Here is a 17,449-nt window from a genome sequence, read left to right as displayed (position 1 = left end):
AATGTGTCGTGTTATTAAGATCCGAGTTTCAAAACGAATCCTGTGAGCCATTGATTTCAGTGCCGGTTTCTTCCCCTCGTCTTCCTCTTCCTCGTTGTGTTCCTCTTCGGCGTCTTCGCCTCTCCTCCATCTGCCGACCTCTCGCCCAACTCGGCTTTCGGAAACCAATACTAGCTGGCGCGCCCGTTGTTATTTTGGGGATTAGAAAACCCTACCTGAGGAACAAAGGTAAGAACGCCTTCGATTGCAGATTCTACCTCGTGTTCGGCAGAGATATCGAGCAGACCCCTACCATCTTCGTAGCGCCTTCAGTCCTCGCCATGAATCCGGAGTAGTAAGTGTGCCATCATGATACTAATCTGAAAGAGCTGTTGCGTTCTGAATTACTGTGTTATTTTCTTGTCTTTCATGGATCCGGCCGCTACCATCGTAAGTGGATCTCGCTGGGATGGGATTTCTGTTGGATCATCCATTTTTTGGGGGTGTAGGGAAGATGCCCTCGTTATGATTTTCGATCACTGACCTAAGCTTCACATAGGCGATATCGATCTGTGGGATTTTGCGGATCTACGGGCGCGGGTCGAGATTCAGCCTACATTTCATCCCTCCGTTTCTCTTGTGAAAATTGTTGGATTTATGAGTAAATCGTCTCGCACATTTTGTATGGTGTATTGACAGTGTCGTCTTCCGCAAGAACTTTTAGAAGTTGACGGCGATTCTTCATGTTTAACTACTTGATATTGGATAAATTATGTATTCTTTTCTGTATTACTTCCAGTTCACACCTGCACTTACATACAGTAAAGGAATTGTTTTTTCCCCCTCCTAGTATAATGAAAATATTTAGTTCTTTGCGGACCTGTGGTTAATCTTCTGCTTTTGCTTATCATAATAAATGACTGTATCTCCTTCCATTAGTTTCCCTTTTATTTTTCTTATCTTTCTCTTCATATTCATTTCATTGCTTATCATAATAAATGACTGTATCTCCTTCCATTAGTTTCCCTTTTATTTTTCTTACTTATCTTTCTCTTCATATTCATTTCATTGATTTAGCAGTCAAATTAAATTTTAACTTGTATCCCACAATTTTGATTGTTCTGCTATTTTATGGCTTCCTCTTCTGCGTTGATCCAACTATCTGATTAACCAATAAAATTCCACATAAGTTGATCATCCAGTATTTACTTTTCCATCTACCACACTAATTAAGTTGGAAGAATTATGTGAGGTGTTAAACTTAACACCAAGATCGCCTAGATCTATTTTAAGTGTAGTAAGTTTTATATGACATCTCTTTTTCTCTCCTTCGACCTTTACATTCCACAACTTTTTATACCAGTGCCAATCTCCTGTTTTATCTCATTTTATCTGTTTACTGTCAGTTCTTGGATAATAATATATTGCTTAATTTTCTATCATCCTATCAACACATGTTTCAGCTCACATTGTCATATTTGCTGACTAGACCTTTTGTGTTAGTTGAATATTGATTGCTTTCTCTTAATCATAGAGCACAAGCAGTTACAAATCTTATGGAAATTTTCTTTGAATCCAAGGAGTATTTTATGATCATGCACATGCATGATTTCATTTTTTATCATCAATTCTATATCCTTTTTAGATTTTAGATAGATAAAAGTTTTGGAGTTTGGGTTCTTTACATTGTCCACTTCTATCTTGACTATTGGATCTAATATTGTTCTGTTTGTCAAGTTCATGTAGTTTGAGTTTTTTCTGATTCCAAGCCATAGGATGACTTGGTCTGGACCTAGCTCAAGTACATTTTCTGGATTTGGTCAAGGTGCATCATGCACTTTTTTTCCTTCTGGGATGTACTGGACTTAGGAGATTAGAGATACCCCAGGTTGAGCTTGTTTATTCGGTGGCAGCATTCAAGATTTAATCGAGAGGTGACTGATACACGGTGCCAGTGGCACTGCTGAGGAGAATAGAAGTGAGGAAGATTAGAAGAAGTTGTAGAAGAAAATGGGTTTTATGGTAACCTTATCAAAACAATGTGTTCTCACCCATTGGAATAATGAGGTCTAGGATGAAGCTGCTTGCAGACAATCCCTTGATGGAATCCTTGCAACCCTGACGGAGGTTCATGGAACTAAGGAAGATTCTCCCTTCTTCTCAATACCACAGTAAACCTCCCATTGCGGTTTTGGTGGCTCCTCATGAGATTGAGGAACAAGAATGCACTTGTGTCTCTTACCCACCTGTATCAATGAGTTCTATGTGACGGTTGATAGGTGAAACAATATGTTCCCTTGTGTCAACAACAATGGATTTACTGTGAACTTCATACAATTAAGATACTTGGTTGAGTTTAGGCATGAAATCTTAATAAGACAAGGCAAACATTTTGTCGATACAACAAATATGTTGCAAGGGACATTGCAAGGATCCCACTCTTGTCAAAATTACAAATTTCGACACTATTTTTCAATGGGTTTTGCTGATCTTTTTGTATGGAACTAACAGTATGGCATGTTTCTTTTGCAGTGACTATCTATTTAAACTTTTGCTTATTGGAGACTTCTGGTGTTGGAAAATCATGCTTGCTTCTAAGATTTGCGGTAACACTTGACTTGTATCCTTTCCTTATTGTTTCTCCTATATTTTAAAACCCAACGCACATCTTGGGTTTGTAGTTAAATTTCTTATTATTGCAAATCTTTCGTATTTTTGTTACTTTCCATTGATAATGATCTGGTGAATTTGTGGTTTAGTACAATGCACAAACCTTATTAGACTCATGAAAACCACATGATGTTTTCTGAACTCCCATTTCCCTTGATCACTAAGATGGATTTTACATATTTTGACTAAAACCTACTTATCCTTGATGACATGGCACCGCATTGTTTGTGGGTAAGTGGGAAAATATTTACCTAGCATCACAAAATGTTGTTACAAGATGATCCTTATTTATATGCGTCAAATAAAAGTATCCAATCTTATTGTTGTTGTCAATCTACTTGCAGAGAGTAACTTCATGGTTTGAAATATCGTATAGTGACATCCGAAATTTATGGAATTTACCATTCCGGCAAGGGCCCATGGCCGCAAGGGCATGGAAGGTGCCGCAACCTCGTGGCGGCTTCCGCGGGGTCGTGGCTGCTATCACGATTTTTTTAGGTTATTATTTATTTATTTTTTAAATAGATAATTTTTATTATAAATAAACCGTTAATTATTATATAAATAAAGCACAATATACTATTAATAATAGTTATAAAATATTAAAAATTAATTTTCTTTAAAAATAGTTTTAAAAATTAATAAAATAAATTAATTTAATTTTTTAAATATATATTAAAAATTAAATGTGAATTAAAAATGATCTAATTTTTTCCAAAATTTAATTCTTAAATATTTCAAATAAATTTTAAAAAATTAAAATTTACAAATACATATAAAAAATAATTTAAGACTTTCAAATAATTTTATAGGATAACTCCTTTTTAGTTTATTCTATCATCCTGGAAAAATGGAGTTGCTGGCTGTGTATAGGAGTGTGGTTTTGTTATCATTATCACTTCAGCTCTGAAATATGTTTACAAACTTTTGATCTCATTGCCTAGCTTGTTATATCCTTTTGTGATATGCCACTTACCCTTTAGAATCTAAATACCTTAATTTTTAGTTCTAATTCTTATGATGATCCACTATTAGCTTAATGTATCTTTTTTGCTGCAAAACATGGGAAGTATCTTTGTGCAAACCAGTCCCTTGAAGAACTGGTAACTACTTGATTGCATGCAGCAAACAATATTTTTTCCATTATTTTTTCTGGCATGTGAATAATAGTGTCACTTGTTACATTAACCAGTATGAGATCATAAACATCTATTCTTCAACATGCATAAACTAGGTTCACCATTCAGATTTTAGGTGATCGTCAAACTCAAAAACTTTAATTTATATTCTATATAGTAGGGTTGCACATTTTTGTCTAGGAAGTACATACAAAAGAAATATATTTCTTTGTTGCATGAAAATTTTGCAGAAATGCTAATGCTTTGTCCTTGTTTTGTAGGATGATTCCTACTTGGAAAGTTACATCAGCACTATTGGAGTTGACTTTGTGAGTGATAACTTTCATTTATATATGTAATCAAACAAAGATTTGACTCGAGTATTCAACAATATCTTCTTTCAGAAAATACGCACAGTCGATCAAGACGGAAAGACTATTAAGCTTCAAATTGTGAGTTTTTTTACCATAATGCTTTAATTTCTTCTAATGTTGGAACATTTTTCATTTGTGTAACTAAAAAGCAGAGGTATTTTTGCTGAAAACTTGTGAGCACCCTAGACCTGGAACTGGCTTCCCTTTTAGCAATAAGTTTATGGGGGTAACATATCAATAGCAGATGGCTTAATTGTGAATTGTTGGAATGAGAGTTCCATTTCAGTTTGTTTGTACTTGTGTTTTATATGCAAGGTAATGCCTTTTTCATTTAGTTACTTTATAGTGAACTATTTCTTGTCATTGTAGTGGGATACTGCTGGGCAAGAGCGCTTCAGAACAATTACAAGCAGCTATTATCGAGGTGCTCATGGTATCATTGTAAGTCTGAAATTGAGATAAATACAATGCTGTTGTACCACTTTAATCTCATTAAACAACCTGCTCATGCACGTTTACAGGTGGTGTATGATGTCACAGACCAGGAGAGTTTCAACAATGTGAAGCAATGGTTAAATGAGATTGACCGATATGCGAGTGATAGTGTAAACAAGCTTCTGGTAGGGAACAAGAGTGATCTTACTGCAAATAAAGTTGTATCTTATGAAACAGCCAAGGTAATTTGTCACATGATATTAGTAACCTGTTGTATAATATGCCATCCCGCATCTTAAGCAACAATTAGCACAGGGAGCTGGCCTGCTTGACCGTGTCAATTTCTGCTTGTAGTCACATTTGTTGATGAAAACAATGTCACTTTAGTTCAAAAAAATAAGTTACTTTATGTTGTGTGGTACAGGCTTTTGCCGATGAAATTGGTATTCCTTTCATGGAAACTAGTGCAAAAAATGCTACCAATGTGGAGCAGGCATTCATGGCTATGACTGCTGCCATCAAGAACAGGTATCCCTTTCTGCTAAGTCTCCAGTTTTCCATTTTCTGTTGCTTTAGTAAGTTATGGTATTGACAAGAATATTTGATGTAGGATGGCCAGCCAACCAGCAGCCAACAATGCCAGACCACCTACAGTACAAATCCGTGGACAACCCATTACTCAGAAGAGCACCTGCTGCTCTTCCTGAGCATCTCAACGATTCCATGTCTTCTGATTTGTGTCCTCTGTTACATTCGTTGGAAGTCTCAACCATTAATCCACACTCTCCTTGTTTTTTAGTCTGTATAAATTTGACAGAATCAGTTAAATTTGTTCAGATGCATACTTATACTGACATTATCAATGGAACAGAGCACTCATTACTAATCAAATGCTTTATTTTTGTAGTTGTGTGAGAATTGGAGAATTTATGTTCTTCATCCATTTTACCTTGCTGGCCTTTGGGATTTTACACTTTTCACCTAAGGTTTGATTTAAATCTTATTAGGTGAGGGTGAACATTTTACTTATAGTTCTTATCACTTATCACATTGAGAGTGTCTTTGCTTCTCAAGAGTATCTAGTAAGTATTTCCGTTGTATTAGATTGTAATTGTTTGTTAGCAGGTCTTCGGCAACTATGGAAATTTGCTCAAACAATCTTGGTAGGTTGTTGGAAGTGCCCATGATCTCAATGATGTTTTCTTAAGTAGAGGGTATGTTTTTTTTTTTGATCTAGTAGTGAATCTAGAAAGGGTTTTTTTTTTTATAGGGGCATCTAATTGAGGGTTATACCAAAGGCTTCAAAGCTTGTCTTCCTAAGGAGTTATAGAAGTTATCAAAACATTTGTAAAGGCTTAGCTCATCATCTCATTTAAAACGGTGCATTAGTGGATTATTCAAGGTTAACACGCTAGATGCGTTAGAAGGCATGGAGTAACAATATACACTAGATGCGCCATAGGTTGAATAAGAGGGAAATTTTTACATTGTTGTGTTACAGTGTGCATTTGCTATTTATTCATGTTTGCTACTAATCATTTATTCTTCTTAAGTTTGTGTTGCAAGAATTCACAAATCAACCACTATGTATTCACCATTTCCTGGCCCATCTATCATAGTTATGTATTTTCAAGTGGTTATAGCTACTATGAGGTGTTATGATGCATGGGGAGAGACTATTTGCTTATGTAACATATTTTTCTTCATCTCTACTGTTTGGCTCTTTGTCTATCTATTGAGAATCCTAACATAGTTTCCCTCTTTGCGTCAAGCGTTGATATCCAAAGAGACACTAGAATGTTACTAGTCTTTGCTATTACCGTGCTTAGGCAATGCATACCTTCATGTGACAAGCTGAGGAAAAATGGTGGTAGTGATTTGCAGATAGGGGATGTTAGGGAAATTGGTGGTATTGGTTTGCAGATAGAAGATTTACCTTGTGGACTGATTGAAAATCTTGCATGTCAGATGCTTCCAATAGTTCCTTATACTCAATACTTGCTTTGTTTCCATGTCATATGCTTCACGTCTATTGACTCTTATTGTGTAAGTTCCTTCATATATGCAACTATAAATACATAGTGTTCCTTGTTGCTAAGCAAAACAGGACCAAGAATGGCTTGAAGCCATGCAACCACAAGTATTATCTCACTGACAATCATATTAGATTGGTTGTTGATTAATGTACAGCCTACTATGCATTATCAATTGTACCTATGTTAAGCAGGCATAATAAAATTCTCCGCTGTTCTAAAGTTTATGAGGCTAAACCACCACTATGCTCACTGAAATAATAGAACATGGTGCATCATAATATTAATGTTTTTCTACATGATTTTCCATATTTACTCATTACCTACTTTCGTATGGCTTACTTTCTTCCTATCATGCATTTTTCTTCATTCCTAATAAGAATTTCCCCATTTAATATCCATTTATTGCGTCTAGATTTACTTGAGGCAAGTCTATTTCACATTGAGGTAATGTTCAAGAACAAAACAAGATCATCATACTAATGTTCAACTAGTAAAAGTATCATGAAGTTTATTTGTAACACGGAGGAGATCGTTGATTGTTGTTGACAGATAATTCTGCAATAGCTTTAAATCGGATGGGAACGCACTGGCAAGGAGACACATGTTTATGAGGATAAGCATGCAAAACATATTCTATCATTCCTTTGACCTACTGGTAATAATCATAAAATTTTTTATATTGTATTATTAATTTTATATTTTATCTATTAAATAAAAATAAGAGGACTACTACATCACTAATTATTCAAAAACTTCGGTAATCATAGGAAACTTGAACTCCATAAAAGGAAGGATAGTGCTAATTTAGTGATGCACATACAAAATAAAAAACAACAATAATAATAAATTTAGAGTTAGATGATTGGCAGAGCAGGCCACCATCAGACGTGTTGATGACTCATCAACTATTTCTGAAACATAGTTAAGTAAGTAATGACATAATAAATTTATTGAAGTGGATAAAAGTTAAATCTTGACGAAGGTGAGATAATATCTTTTTTGATCATGATCAATTATAATTTTTCAATTTACTTCTTCATATAGTTAAAGTGATGGATTTTTTTTTTTTTTTTTTTTTTTTGCTGAAGTTATAACTCATCAGCCGTGATCACATTTCATGCATGTGAGCTTGTCATCCCGTATCCTGCAAAGCAGGGTTAATTTTATTAACTAATCTAACAACAACAATAATACTATAACTTTTTTTATATGTTTTAATGTTTAATAATTTCTTTAAAAGCCTTTCGATAGTGCTAAAACGTTTTTAGTTTATTTTGCAACCAAAACACTTAGTTTATTTTTTAAAAATTATTATTAAAATCATTTATACCTCATAATAAACAGATAGGAACATTTTTATAAAAAATAAAAAATTAATTAAAGTTACTTTTATATTAGCATTTTTTTTCAACGTTCATCACCTTTTCGTTTTTCCTCTGACTATCTGTCTGTCTGTCTGCTACTATTACGTCTTCTTCAAGGTGAACAATTTTTTCATAGTTAATTATTTTAATTACTCCATCTACTCCTCGTCTTCTCAAAGCATAACGACATCATGGTTTTCACGTATTGAAGCGAAGCGAAGCAAACGAGGCATGGAAGGCGAGAAAGGCGAGTTCAGCTTCCCCAACGGAGGAGTTGGCCCCGCGGCGTCGCCGCGCGGCAGGCTGCCTCCGATCCAGACCGGCCGCAACGTTAGCTTCAAGAAGAAGGACGAGGTACCGGAGGAGGACGACGCGCGGCATTTGCCACGATGACAGCGTGCCTCCGGTCAAGGCGCAGACCATCGACGAGCTCCACTCCCTCCAGAAGAAGCGATCCGCCCCCACCACCCCCATCAAGGACGGCCTGCGCGGCCCCTTCGCAACCATCTCCGACGAGGAGCGCCAGCACTTGCAGCTCCAATCCATTAGGTGAGATACACGTTTCCAAAAGAAATGTCGTCGTTCCTTGACGCCGGTGTGTGTCGATGCAGCGCATCGTTAGCGTCGCTGACGCGGGAAACAGGACCCAAGTTGGTGAAGGGCGATCCGGCGAGGAAGGCGGACTTGGTTTGTCAGGTAAGGTCATTGATTTATGACCATAGTTATTTCTGCCAAACAAGCTGAGGTGATTTTGGCTTTTTGCGTGTATCTATTTCAGGCACAGGAAAAACAACTTTGTCGACTGATCATAACAGATTGCTAATAGGAGATGATGAACATTGTTGGAGCGACAATGGTGTTTCAAACATTGAAGGTGGTTGTTATGCGAAGTGTATAGACTTATCCAAGGAGAAGGAACCTGACATTTGGAATGCCATAAAATTTGGCACAGGTAAAAATTCATAGTATGCTTCCATCTAACTCTTTCATTCAACTTCTGATTGAAAAGTGGTTATTCCTTGCAGTGTTGGAAAATGTTGTCTTTGATGAGCATACTCCTCAAGTAGATTACTCCGACAAGTCAGTCAGGTAATTTTAGAATCTCCGTGGCGAATCAATCCCATAAACAATAGTATCAGCACTTTTGGTTTTGCAGAGAACAGTCGGGCTGCTTACCCAATCGAGTTCATTCCAAATGCAAAGATACCGTGTGTTGGACTGCACCCTAAGAATATTATTCTACTCGTTTGTGACGCCTTCGGTGTGCTAGACCATGTACCATTTCATAAGTGGCTACACTGCTCTGGTACACACTTCCTCATCCTTGTTGTCAGCTACCTGTTCTTGATCTTAATGTATCTAAGTCAACAGGTGGCTGGCACTGAGGCAGGTGTGAAAGAGCCGCAGGCCACGTTCTCTGCCTGCTTCGGTGCAGCATTCATAATTCTCCACCCAACAAAGTATGCAGCGATGCTAGCTGAGAAAATACAAAAATATGGGGCCACTGGATGGCTCTCGTCAACACTGGTTGGTCTGGCGGAAGGTAAGAATTATACTGAAAACACTCATTACATATTGGAATTCACATTGAAAGGCTGAAAAACTAAAGATAATTTTTTTTCTATCCCTTTACAAGAAAAGAAAGTGGAGGCATTTACTTGGTCAGTGTTTGCATCAAGCTGTCCTACACTTTGATTTGTATCATTTCATGCTATACACTCTGGTAAGCTGTTGACTGCTAACTATAAGAAAACAGAGGTCTTTGGTCTGGAGATTCCAAGTGAGATTGAAGGCGTGCCATCAGAGATCCTACCCTGCAAATGCAGTAAGTCGACCTCCTCCTTACATCTGCGTCAGCTATCATACTGGCATCTTTATGGTTTGACAAGTACTTATTTTGACAAGCAGTGGAAGGACAAGGCAGCCCACAAGGAGACTCTGCTGAAGTTGGCTGGTCTTTTCCGGAAGAACTTCGAAGTGTTTGCAAATTACAAGATTGGCAAGGATGGCAAGCTGACTGAGGAGATTCTTGCAGCTGGTCCCAATTTCTGAGAGGGACTTGTAAAATTTGTTAAATGAACCGTGATATGCAGAGAAGCTAGAGTTGTGATTACCAAACTTGCACTCCTATTTCGTTATAGTTTGTTGAACTGGAAGGCCAACTGATATGAGCTGCTAAGGTACTTTATGCTCTACAATGAATAGAGCTTTCCTTGATGCAACACTTGTCATTCGGGTACCAACTAGGCAACACTATCATGACGGTGATTAAATGCAAGAAATTTAAATCTATAAAAAAAAATTGTTTGACTGAAATTATTTCAACTCTTGAAAGTAATCCATCGCTCATCTTTCTTCTCAAAATTGGTACTAACAATCAAGATCTTACAATGTAGTAACCTCCAAAATTGAAAGCCACCACCAAGTACACTCATGTATTTCTCATATGCTCTCCCTGCATATCCATTTTCTCCAAGTATAAGCTTTTCAACTATAGGTTATCCAGTTTCTGCCAAAATTCCAGTTCTGTTTAATCATTCAATCCTACTCTAGTACAAGCTTGCCTAACATCAAGCTCAGTCATCCCTGAATCATGACCTTCAGTAATTCGAGCTACAATTCTCTTACTTTTCACAAGAGTTATCCCTGAATCATGATCTCTCATAATACCCACTCCAATTTTATATTTAACCTTTCCTACAGACCAAATTCTAAAACCTAGATTACCTATTTCTCCAGTTTTTTCTCCTTTTGTTAAGTGTATCATCTTTGTGAGACAACAATATTAGTATGACCTAGATCAAGGTATACCGAGTCTTATGCCTAAGTTTCAAATAAAAAATAGTTATTAAGATAGCATCAGTTATATTCAACAGCTATTATAGTACATGAGTGATAACTCCATTTCAAAATAATATTGTAAATTAATTTTTATGATGTAGCCTCCCCTACATTTAAAAAATCCTAGTTTTCTTTCTATCCTCTCCATTACCACAAAACCCTTATTTTCTTTTCTTTTTCCTCCAACTAATCAAGCCTAGCATGCCCTTGTCATATGAAGGTGCAATCCTTCCTTCTCGTCTAAGCTGGGACACCCTCACTCAGTTCTATTTGCACATTAATTTTCGACATGCAACCCACCTATCGTTGTTATGTCACTCATGCATGAACTCGTCATCGTCTTTACTTCTCATTGTCATGACACCAGCAACATTCAACTGGTAGTCAAACCAAACCTTTTCCCTCAGCCCTCAAGCAAAAACCAATTACCTCTTCCAAGGTTTCTCAAGCATCAAAGAGTCAAATGGATATAAGAGATTCTTTGGTGAGGTACACCCTAGTTGCATCATAATCGAGCATTCCTTATCAAAATGTGCCTCAATTGCTTCCTCAGATGGGTCTTAGTCTGCCACCCACTCTAAATTTCAAGAGTTGATGTTGGAATTTTAATCTATCATTTCACCCTCCAACCTCTCAACAATTGTCATTCTTCCTCGAAAACTTGTGAGGTGTCTTTAATCAATGGGAGTGAAAGAACATTATATGAAGCCCTATGAAGATCTCATTAGTTTCACTTTTTTAGATGCAAGTCCTCTAAAGCTCCTCAATAATTTTACTTTTGGAAGATCTATCTTAATAACTGCAACAAATCAATAATTCTCAAATCAATCCAGAGCCTCGTGTTGTCATCCTACTGGCAAGTACTGTGTCTTGGTTTTTACTGTTGTGAAGTGTGTTAGTCATTTTTATTTTTTGTGGGGTTCTTTTGCAATCCATATAAGAAGTTGGACAAAATTAATAGATAGTAATTAGGCTCTAACATGAGGGGGATCATTAAATAAAAATATTAGATATAGCCTAGTCTAAGGAATACCTTTTTATGGCAAAATTTTAGATAGAATCAGTAATTAGACACATGCATTGTGTTTAAGGGTTATAGAAAACATAACTCTAATTCAAAACAACACTATCTAAATTCAAAGTTTTCATCCCTCTCAAGTATATTTATTTTTCCCTACTCATCACATCCATTGATGCTACTCCTTTCCCTAAAAGCATTCCTACATTCCAAGTTGCTAAGCTAAACCTACAATCAAACTAGTTTCTTTTCTTGCAATGGCCCATAGCCACAACAATTCTTTTCTATTTTTCATTACATATGGTGATAGTAATTATGCTGATGTGGTGGCTTACTTCTAGGTGAACTTATAAACCACTTTTTGTAAATTGAGCTATTCAAAAGGTGAAGATTCCTCGAGTTAACATTGATGTTGAGGGTGACAACCTAACCTCAACAAATAACAAATACAGTTATCATCTATGTTAAAAGGTTTAAACACTTTTAACTTTGGTTGTAAAGACTTGATGCGCATCTCAATTTTTCTTTTTCATTTGGGCATGGGACGAGCATTGGCAGTTTTTGCATGTGAATAACAAAAATCTAAAGAAAAAGGTGTAACAAGTTATTCATGAATTACTGCAAGATGTAGCCCAAAATGGTACTAATCAATGTGGCTGTAACTTAGGGAATCATGCACATAAACAAGCATGTGATAGGGTCTAACTAAGATTTATTTGTGATTTTATTTCAATCCAACAATCAGGTAGCTCAGTATATTACTACTGTAGAAGGTAAATACGAGGCTGTAACCTGTGGACCTAGACTGGTTTATACAATTTATGATGGCCTGGGCAGTAAAATGAAGATGAGTGAATTCACATGTAAGTTAGAGCTTATGTTTGCTAAAAACTGAAATGACAGGACAGTTCAATATGAGTCTTGATCAAATTCTGTTTATTTGTAAATGCAATGACTTGCTGGAATAGCTTGACATAAATACAGAGATTGGGGCTCCCCTCCAAATTCTACTGAAATAGAATCAACAACTTTGCAACATAAATGGCCCATCAATGAAACTGTTGTTGTAGTCCATATTTACATTTACCAGACTGTTTATCTTATGATCAACCTCACTTAGCACAAGACTCTATCATTGCATTGACAACAGCATAAGACTCTATCATTGCATTGACAACATACCAACATGTTAAAAAAATTTGAACAAAATAAAAGATTAAGTTTTATTGGTTTCACCAAAAGGACGGCACACACATAATCCGGAACAACACAGCTATTCAAATTCAATTGTTACTGTAACATTAAGCAGACTTATAAATCAGTTTGAGAAATTTATACTTGCTCTACTGCTTAGCTTTAATGGTCACGAGAGACAAACCATCAGGATTCCGATGAGGAAGCCTCATCATCTTTGTGTTTGACTACGCCAGAGTCGACAAGAATTGGCACCTCAGCAGCGAGCCAAGGCGCGAGGCCCAGGCAAAGGGCGTGAGCAATTCCAAACCTAGGGCTGTAAATTGAAAATGCAATGATCAAATTAAGCGTGAAAAGAAATCTTATACAAGAAACACAACGAGAGAAATATTTTCAGATAACCAAATTAAGGAGGACAACGAAAAAGAGAGAGAGAGAGAAAAAAGGATCTTTCTTTACTGTAGGGATGAAATACCAGTTCTTGGCCCAGAGCGGCTTGAAGTGGACAGTGAGGCAGATCTTGCCACCTCGGTACATCTTGTGGGTCTTTCCGTCGAGCTGCGGTAGCTCCAGCTCCGGGGCGGTGGCGGGATAAGTGACGGGGATGTCGAACTGCAGTTGAAACTCGTAGCGTCGGAGGTTGTGGACGTACCAACAGGTGCCAGTCCAACGCGTGCCCTCGGGATTGGCGGCGGAGATACGAAACCAGTCGTTGTCGCGGGACTTGTTCATGGTGGTATAGGCGATCAGGGCGCGATACTCCTCCTTCAGCCGCTGCGTCCAGGCCGCGCCGTCTCGAGGTCCAGCCCGCGTCGAGAGCAGAGGGATCTGCGTCAGCGCCGACTTCGTGCTCGAATCCCACCCCTCCATGGATCCTCCTCCGCTCTTCGATTCGATTTCACGCGGCCCGTCGTGCTCTAAAAGAGGCGATCGCTACCCTTGCGGCCGTCGTTCTCTTTTACTCGCCTCCAGCACACGCGTGCGTTAATATCACGCAGCGTATCGGATCCGGGCGTGATCCGACCCGCTTGAGACAGAATGAGGGTATGAGTCCGAGCCAGTTTGCCATAAGGGATACATCAAGTACCAAAACAATTATTATAAGTCCGACGACATAATTTATCCTTTATTTGTGATGCTATTATTATATGAATTTACTCTGAATTAAGGTATAAGTTTTAATGTTATATTAAATTTTCAATATTATAAGATTGTGATAATTCCTTCAAAGCTAGAAATTTTAAATCTACAATCTACTAATTTTTTAAATACAGTCATTTCATCCATAAGTTATTTATAATAAAAACCTAAATTTAAAACCTAATTATGATTATTTTAACGATTTTTATCAGATAAAATTCATAAATATAAAAACCTAAATTAACTTTTACAATCAAATAGTAATAGAACATGAAACTGAAATATAATTTGTGAAAATTAATAATAATAATAATTTTTTATTTTGCTAGCGTCGGATTACAATTCTTCAACAAAAGTGGAATTCATCACTCCAACGATCTCACACGATTGATCCCACGATCATATGTAAAGAAGTAAATCGAAAAATTACAATTAACTACTATACGAAAGAGAACATTATTTCGGCTTCACCAAGATTCAACTCTTACCCATGTCCATTTCAATAAATTTGTCCTATAATAACCAACTCAATTATGCCCCTGAGGCATAAGTCACAACTCAATCAACCCATGCGAGAAAAATAAAATAATAATTCTACAAATTGTCGACGTTTTATTTGCCTGCCATTTATATTTACCAAACTTTGTCGAAACATATTTTTTAACTAAAAGAAATTTAAAAACAGGTTGTATAAAGAAGTATTCATGTCAACTACCTTCAACAAATTAAAGTTAATAAATATTCAGATAATCGACTTAATCAGAACCCACCTTCATCTGCTACTGGAAGCCGTAAGATCTGAATATAATGTAGCAGCTGTTAGGAAACATATATAACCATCAGAACTTTGATATTGAAGGGAGTTGTAAGATCTGCAAACAGCTACAAATTATAGATTTCCTAGACGCAATTTTGTTGTGCCAACAAGAACAGATTGATATTTAATGTGAGGATCGAGTGAAGGTACGTATACCAATACACTAGATCAAAGTCGCAATCAGGAAAGAAAAACTCAGCAGATTATTGTCGCTCCAAAGATTAGAAATATCATGTAGTTGATCTTTCCAATTGTCCTTCATTCATCGCCCATAGCCAGCTCCAAGGCATAGTCATCTCTTTCCTGCAGTTTATGAAATAGCAGATTAGTAAGGAAGACCACACTGTTATGATAAAATGCTACTAGGCAAAAAGAAACAAGGAGATGAACGACCTCAATCCGCATGTATTAGCAACTTGTACATACATTACATAGGCATCAAACCATTTTATTTTACAGTGTCTAAAGCAAGAAGATTAATAGTCGACAGACTTTGAAGTATCATGTTGGTGTTCGGAAACTTACGACTGGGCCTCGCGCAAAATACTGTCCGAATTGGAGCCAGTAAACCTAAAAAGAATGAAATTATTAAAGAGCAGATGTATTTTAGTTTCCATTATTCACTCAAGACATTACATGAGGAGAAAGCTCAATGCAAGAAGTTATCTTGTAGTATAGTACCTCATCCTCATCTTGAGTTTCAACTTCAATATCAGAAGATGGGAAACCCACACACAGTAATGCGTAACCCTGAAAAAACAACAATAGAACTACAGCACTTGAACGCCTACCAGAAAAAAAAAAATCTCAACTCTGATCTCCTAATTTTGTAGTATGACAATTCACCAGAAACAAATGAAGCTGATACCACACTGTCAATGTGCTTCCAAAAGCATTATTACACGAATTAATGAAACGAATCGGAATATGTCCAGATACAAGTCCTCTAATTCGCAATAGGACAATCATAAAAATATATCCTACCTTATCTTTCAATTCTGCAGATATTCCAAGAGCTTCTGGTTGTCTAATTTGACCAGATTTTACTCGAACAGCACAGCTAGTACAGCAACCTGAACGATACCAAAAGAATTAGGAGGATTACCTCCTAAAATATTTTGACAACAAATGCATAGCCAATTCAAAGTATGGATTATGCAATCCCAATCACTAATATACCCTGTTTGTGTGACATTTCTAGGATTCAGAAAACAGTAAATGATATTGATCACGCATGATTAGGCTATAGCTTCCAACGTTTAGATTCGAATAGTTCCAACCTTGAATGCACAGTGAACAGTTTAAATGTTAAGAAATATCCTACACGTAGTTTAATCATTTGGTCGAACAACTTAAAGGCAAGGATGGCATTCACAGAGATCCAAAAAACATTAGGTATGTGGAAAGGCCACGAGTTGATTACCGTGCCTGCAAGCAAAGGGGAGGGATATGTTCTGCGCCTCCGCCGTGTGCAGTATGTATTGGTCCTGATCTCAAAACAGATATGCAATGGCTAATTAATTGGCAGAGGAGAATGGGCGAGAGCAAAGCCAGAGATGGAGGTTACCTCCGGCACAAGGAATTCGTGGACCACGCCGCGCTCACGGTCGTGAACAGTGACCCGATGCGTCCTTATAGAAGTCGAAGCTGTCGTCTCCGTTGAGGGTTCCGAGGTTTGCAGCTCTCCGCGCGCGGATCTCAATGGCCTCCTAATCTGACGAAAGCGGGGGCGAAAGAGAGGATTTTGACGTCGTGCTTGGCCCTGCTGGAGGCAGATTGAGGAGGAGGGCGCAGCCAACGGGTGGACCATCGCCGAGACCGGCGTCGCCGCCGTGTTCATTCCTGAACGAGGTGCGTTCGCTTTTCCTTCGCCGCCGCTGCCGCTGCTTTCTGCCGCTCGATTCCAGGCAACACCGGATGCAGAATGTGGATAAGGATCAATGGCGAATAGCAAGGGGCCACATCAGCATCAGCAACGAGACGACCGTGCCACTTGGATTGAATAATGGCTACAAGTAAAATTAAAAAAAGAAGATAAAACTCATAGATACTGATATTCTTATAACCATATTATTTTACATATTAATTCAAAATTCATTTTTATAAATATATTATTAAAAAATTTTAAATTTGTAAAACACCGTAAAAGGCCTTTTATTTTCTAGAATAGAAATAAATTAGTATATGTCTTTTAACCATAACATTTATTAATAATTTAATCAATTTTTAAATACATTATATTTGTATAACGTTTTAAAATAATATTTATATATTCGGTTAGTGTTTAATTATGATAATATATTTAAGGTAAAAGACAATTTGAATTAATAGTATTGGTTTGTTTGTTTAATCATTTTAAAATCCATAAAATTCATGAGGAAGCTTGATTGACATATGGAATTGAATGAAGATGAAGTTTCATATGGAGCTTCAACTTAATAAAAGATCTTAAACATAAAATAT

The 17,449-nt window shown here is 37.0% G+C and overlaps 3 protein-coding genes and 1 pseudogene across 3 annotated transcripts; 2 read left to right on the top strand and 2 right to left on the bottom strand.

The window, feature by feature from the left end:
* On the top strand, positions 1 to 5,474 carry LOC141838470 (GTP-binding protein YPTM2-like). Its single transcript, XM_074725957.1, is given in 9 exon segments — positions 1 to 334; positions 2,512 to 2,545; positions 2,547 to 2,585; positions 4,049 to 4,096; positions 4,172 to 4,219; positions 4,511 to 4,582; positions 4,663 to 4,818; positions 5,001 to 5,104; positions 5,187 to 5,474. Coding segments are annotated over 9 exon segments (612 nt in total). The 5' UTR covers positions 1 to 320; the 3' UTR covers positions 5,284 to 5,474.
* Positions 5,475 to 8,207: 2,733 nt separating this feature from the next.
* Positions 8,208 to 10,159, top strand: LOC141837107 (phosphoenolpyruvate carboxykinase (ATP) 1-like; annotated as a pseudogene).
* A 2,887-nt stretch (positions 10,160 to 13,046) lies between these two features.
* On the bottom strand, positions 13,047 to 13,981 carry LOC141839021 (ubiquitin-fold modifier-conjugating enzyme 1-like). The gene is made up of 2 exons (XM_074726668.1): positions 13,505 to 13,981; positions 13,047 to 13,345 (listed from the first exon to the last, which is right to left on the bottom strand). The coding sequence occupies exons 1-2, from the start codon at positions 13,897 to 13,899 to the stop codon at positions 13,216 to 13,218; spliced, it is 525 nt and encodes a 174-aa protein (XP_074582769.1). The 5' UTR covers positions 13,900 to 13,981; the 3' UTR covers positions 13,047 to 13,215.
* A 959-nt stretch (positions 13,982 to 14,940) lies between these two features.
* On the bottom strand, positions 14,941 to 16,889 carry LOC141839020 (ferredoxin C 2, chloroplastic). The gene is made up of 6 exons (XM_074726666.1): positions 16,554 to 16,889; positions 16,410 to 16,473; positions 15,971 to 16,059; positions 15,668 to 15,736; positions 15,512 to 15,556; positions 14,941 to 15,289 (listed from the first exon to the last, which is right to left on the bottom strand). Exons 1-6 carry the CDS (start codon positions 16,824 to 16,826, stop codon positions 15,245 to 15,247), a joined length of 585 nt encoding a protein of 194 aa, XP_074582767.1. The 5' UTR covers positions 16,827 to 16,889; the 3' UTR covers positions 14,941 to 15,244.
* Between the last annotated feature and the right edge of the window lie 560 nt (positions 16,890 to 17,449).

Source organism: Curcuma longa, chromosome 11 (genome assembly GCF_044706935.1).
Source record: "Curcuma longa cultivar G26 ecotype Majalengka, Jawa Barat chromosome 11, ITB_CL_G26_1.1, whole genome shotgun sequence".
Taxonomy (NCBI): Eukaryota; Viridiplantae; Streptophyta; class Magnoliopsida; order Zingiberales; family Zingiberaceae; genus Curcuma; species Curcuma longa.
The sequence above is the reverse complement of the archived record's forward strand: the minus strand, read 5'-3'. Positions and strand labels throughout refer to the sequence as shown.

Excerpts from the sequence above, each read along its gene's own strand:
- LOC141839021 (XM_074726668.1), bottom strand. The coding sequence starts at position 13,899 with ATGGAGGGGTGGGATTCGAGCACGAAGTCGGCGCTGACGCAGATCCCT. Across the intron at positions 13,346-13,504 it reads CCGCTCTGGGCCAAGAACTG|CCCTAGGTTTGGAATTGCTC; the intron begins GTATTTCATCCC and ends TTCAATTTACAG.
- LOC141839020 (XM_074726666.1), bottom strand. The coding sequence starts at position 16,826 with ATGAACACGGCGGCGACGCCGGTCTCGGCGATGGTCCACCCGTTGGCT. Across the intron at positions 15,737-15,970 it reads CTGCAGAATTGAAAGATAAG|GGTTACGCATTACTGTGTGT; the intron begins GTAGGATATATT and ends TTGTTTTTTCAG. Across the intron at positions 15,290-15,511 it reads ATTTTGCGCGAGGCCCAGTC|GAAAGAGATGACTATGCCTT; the intron begins GTAAGTTTCCGA and ends CATAAACTGCAG.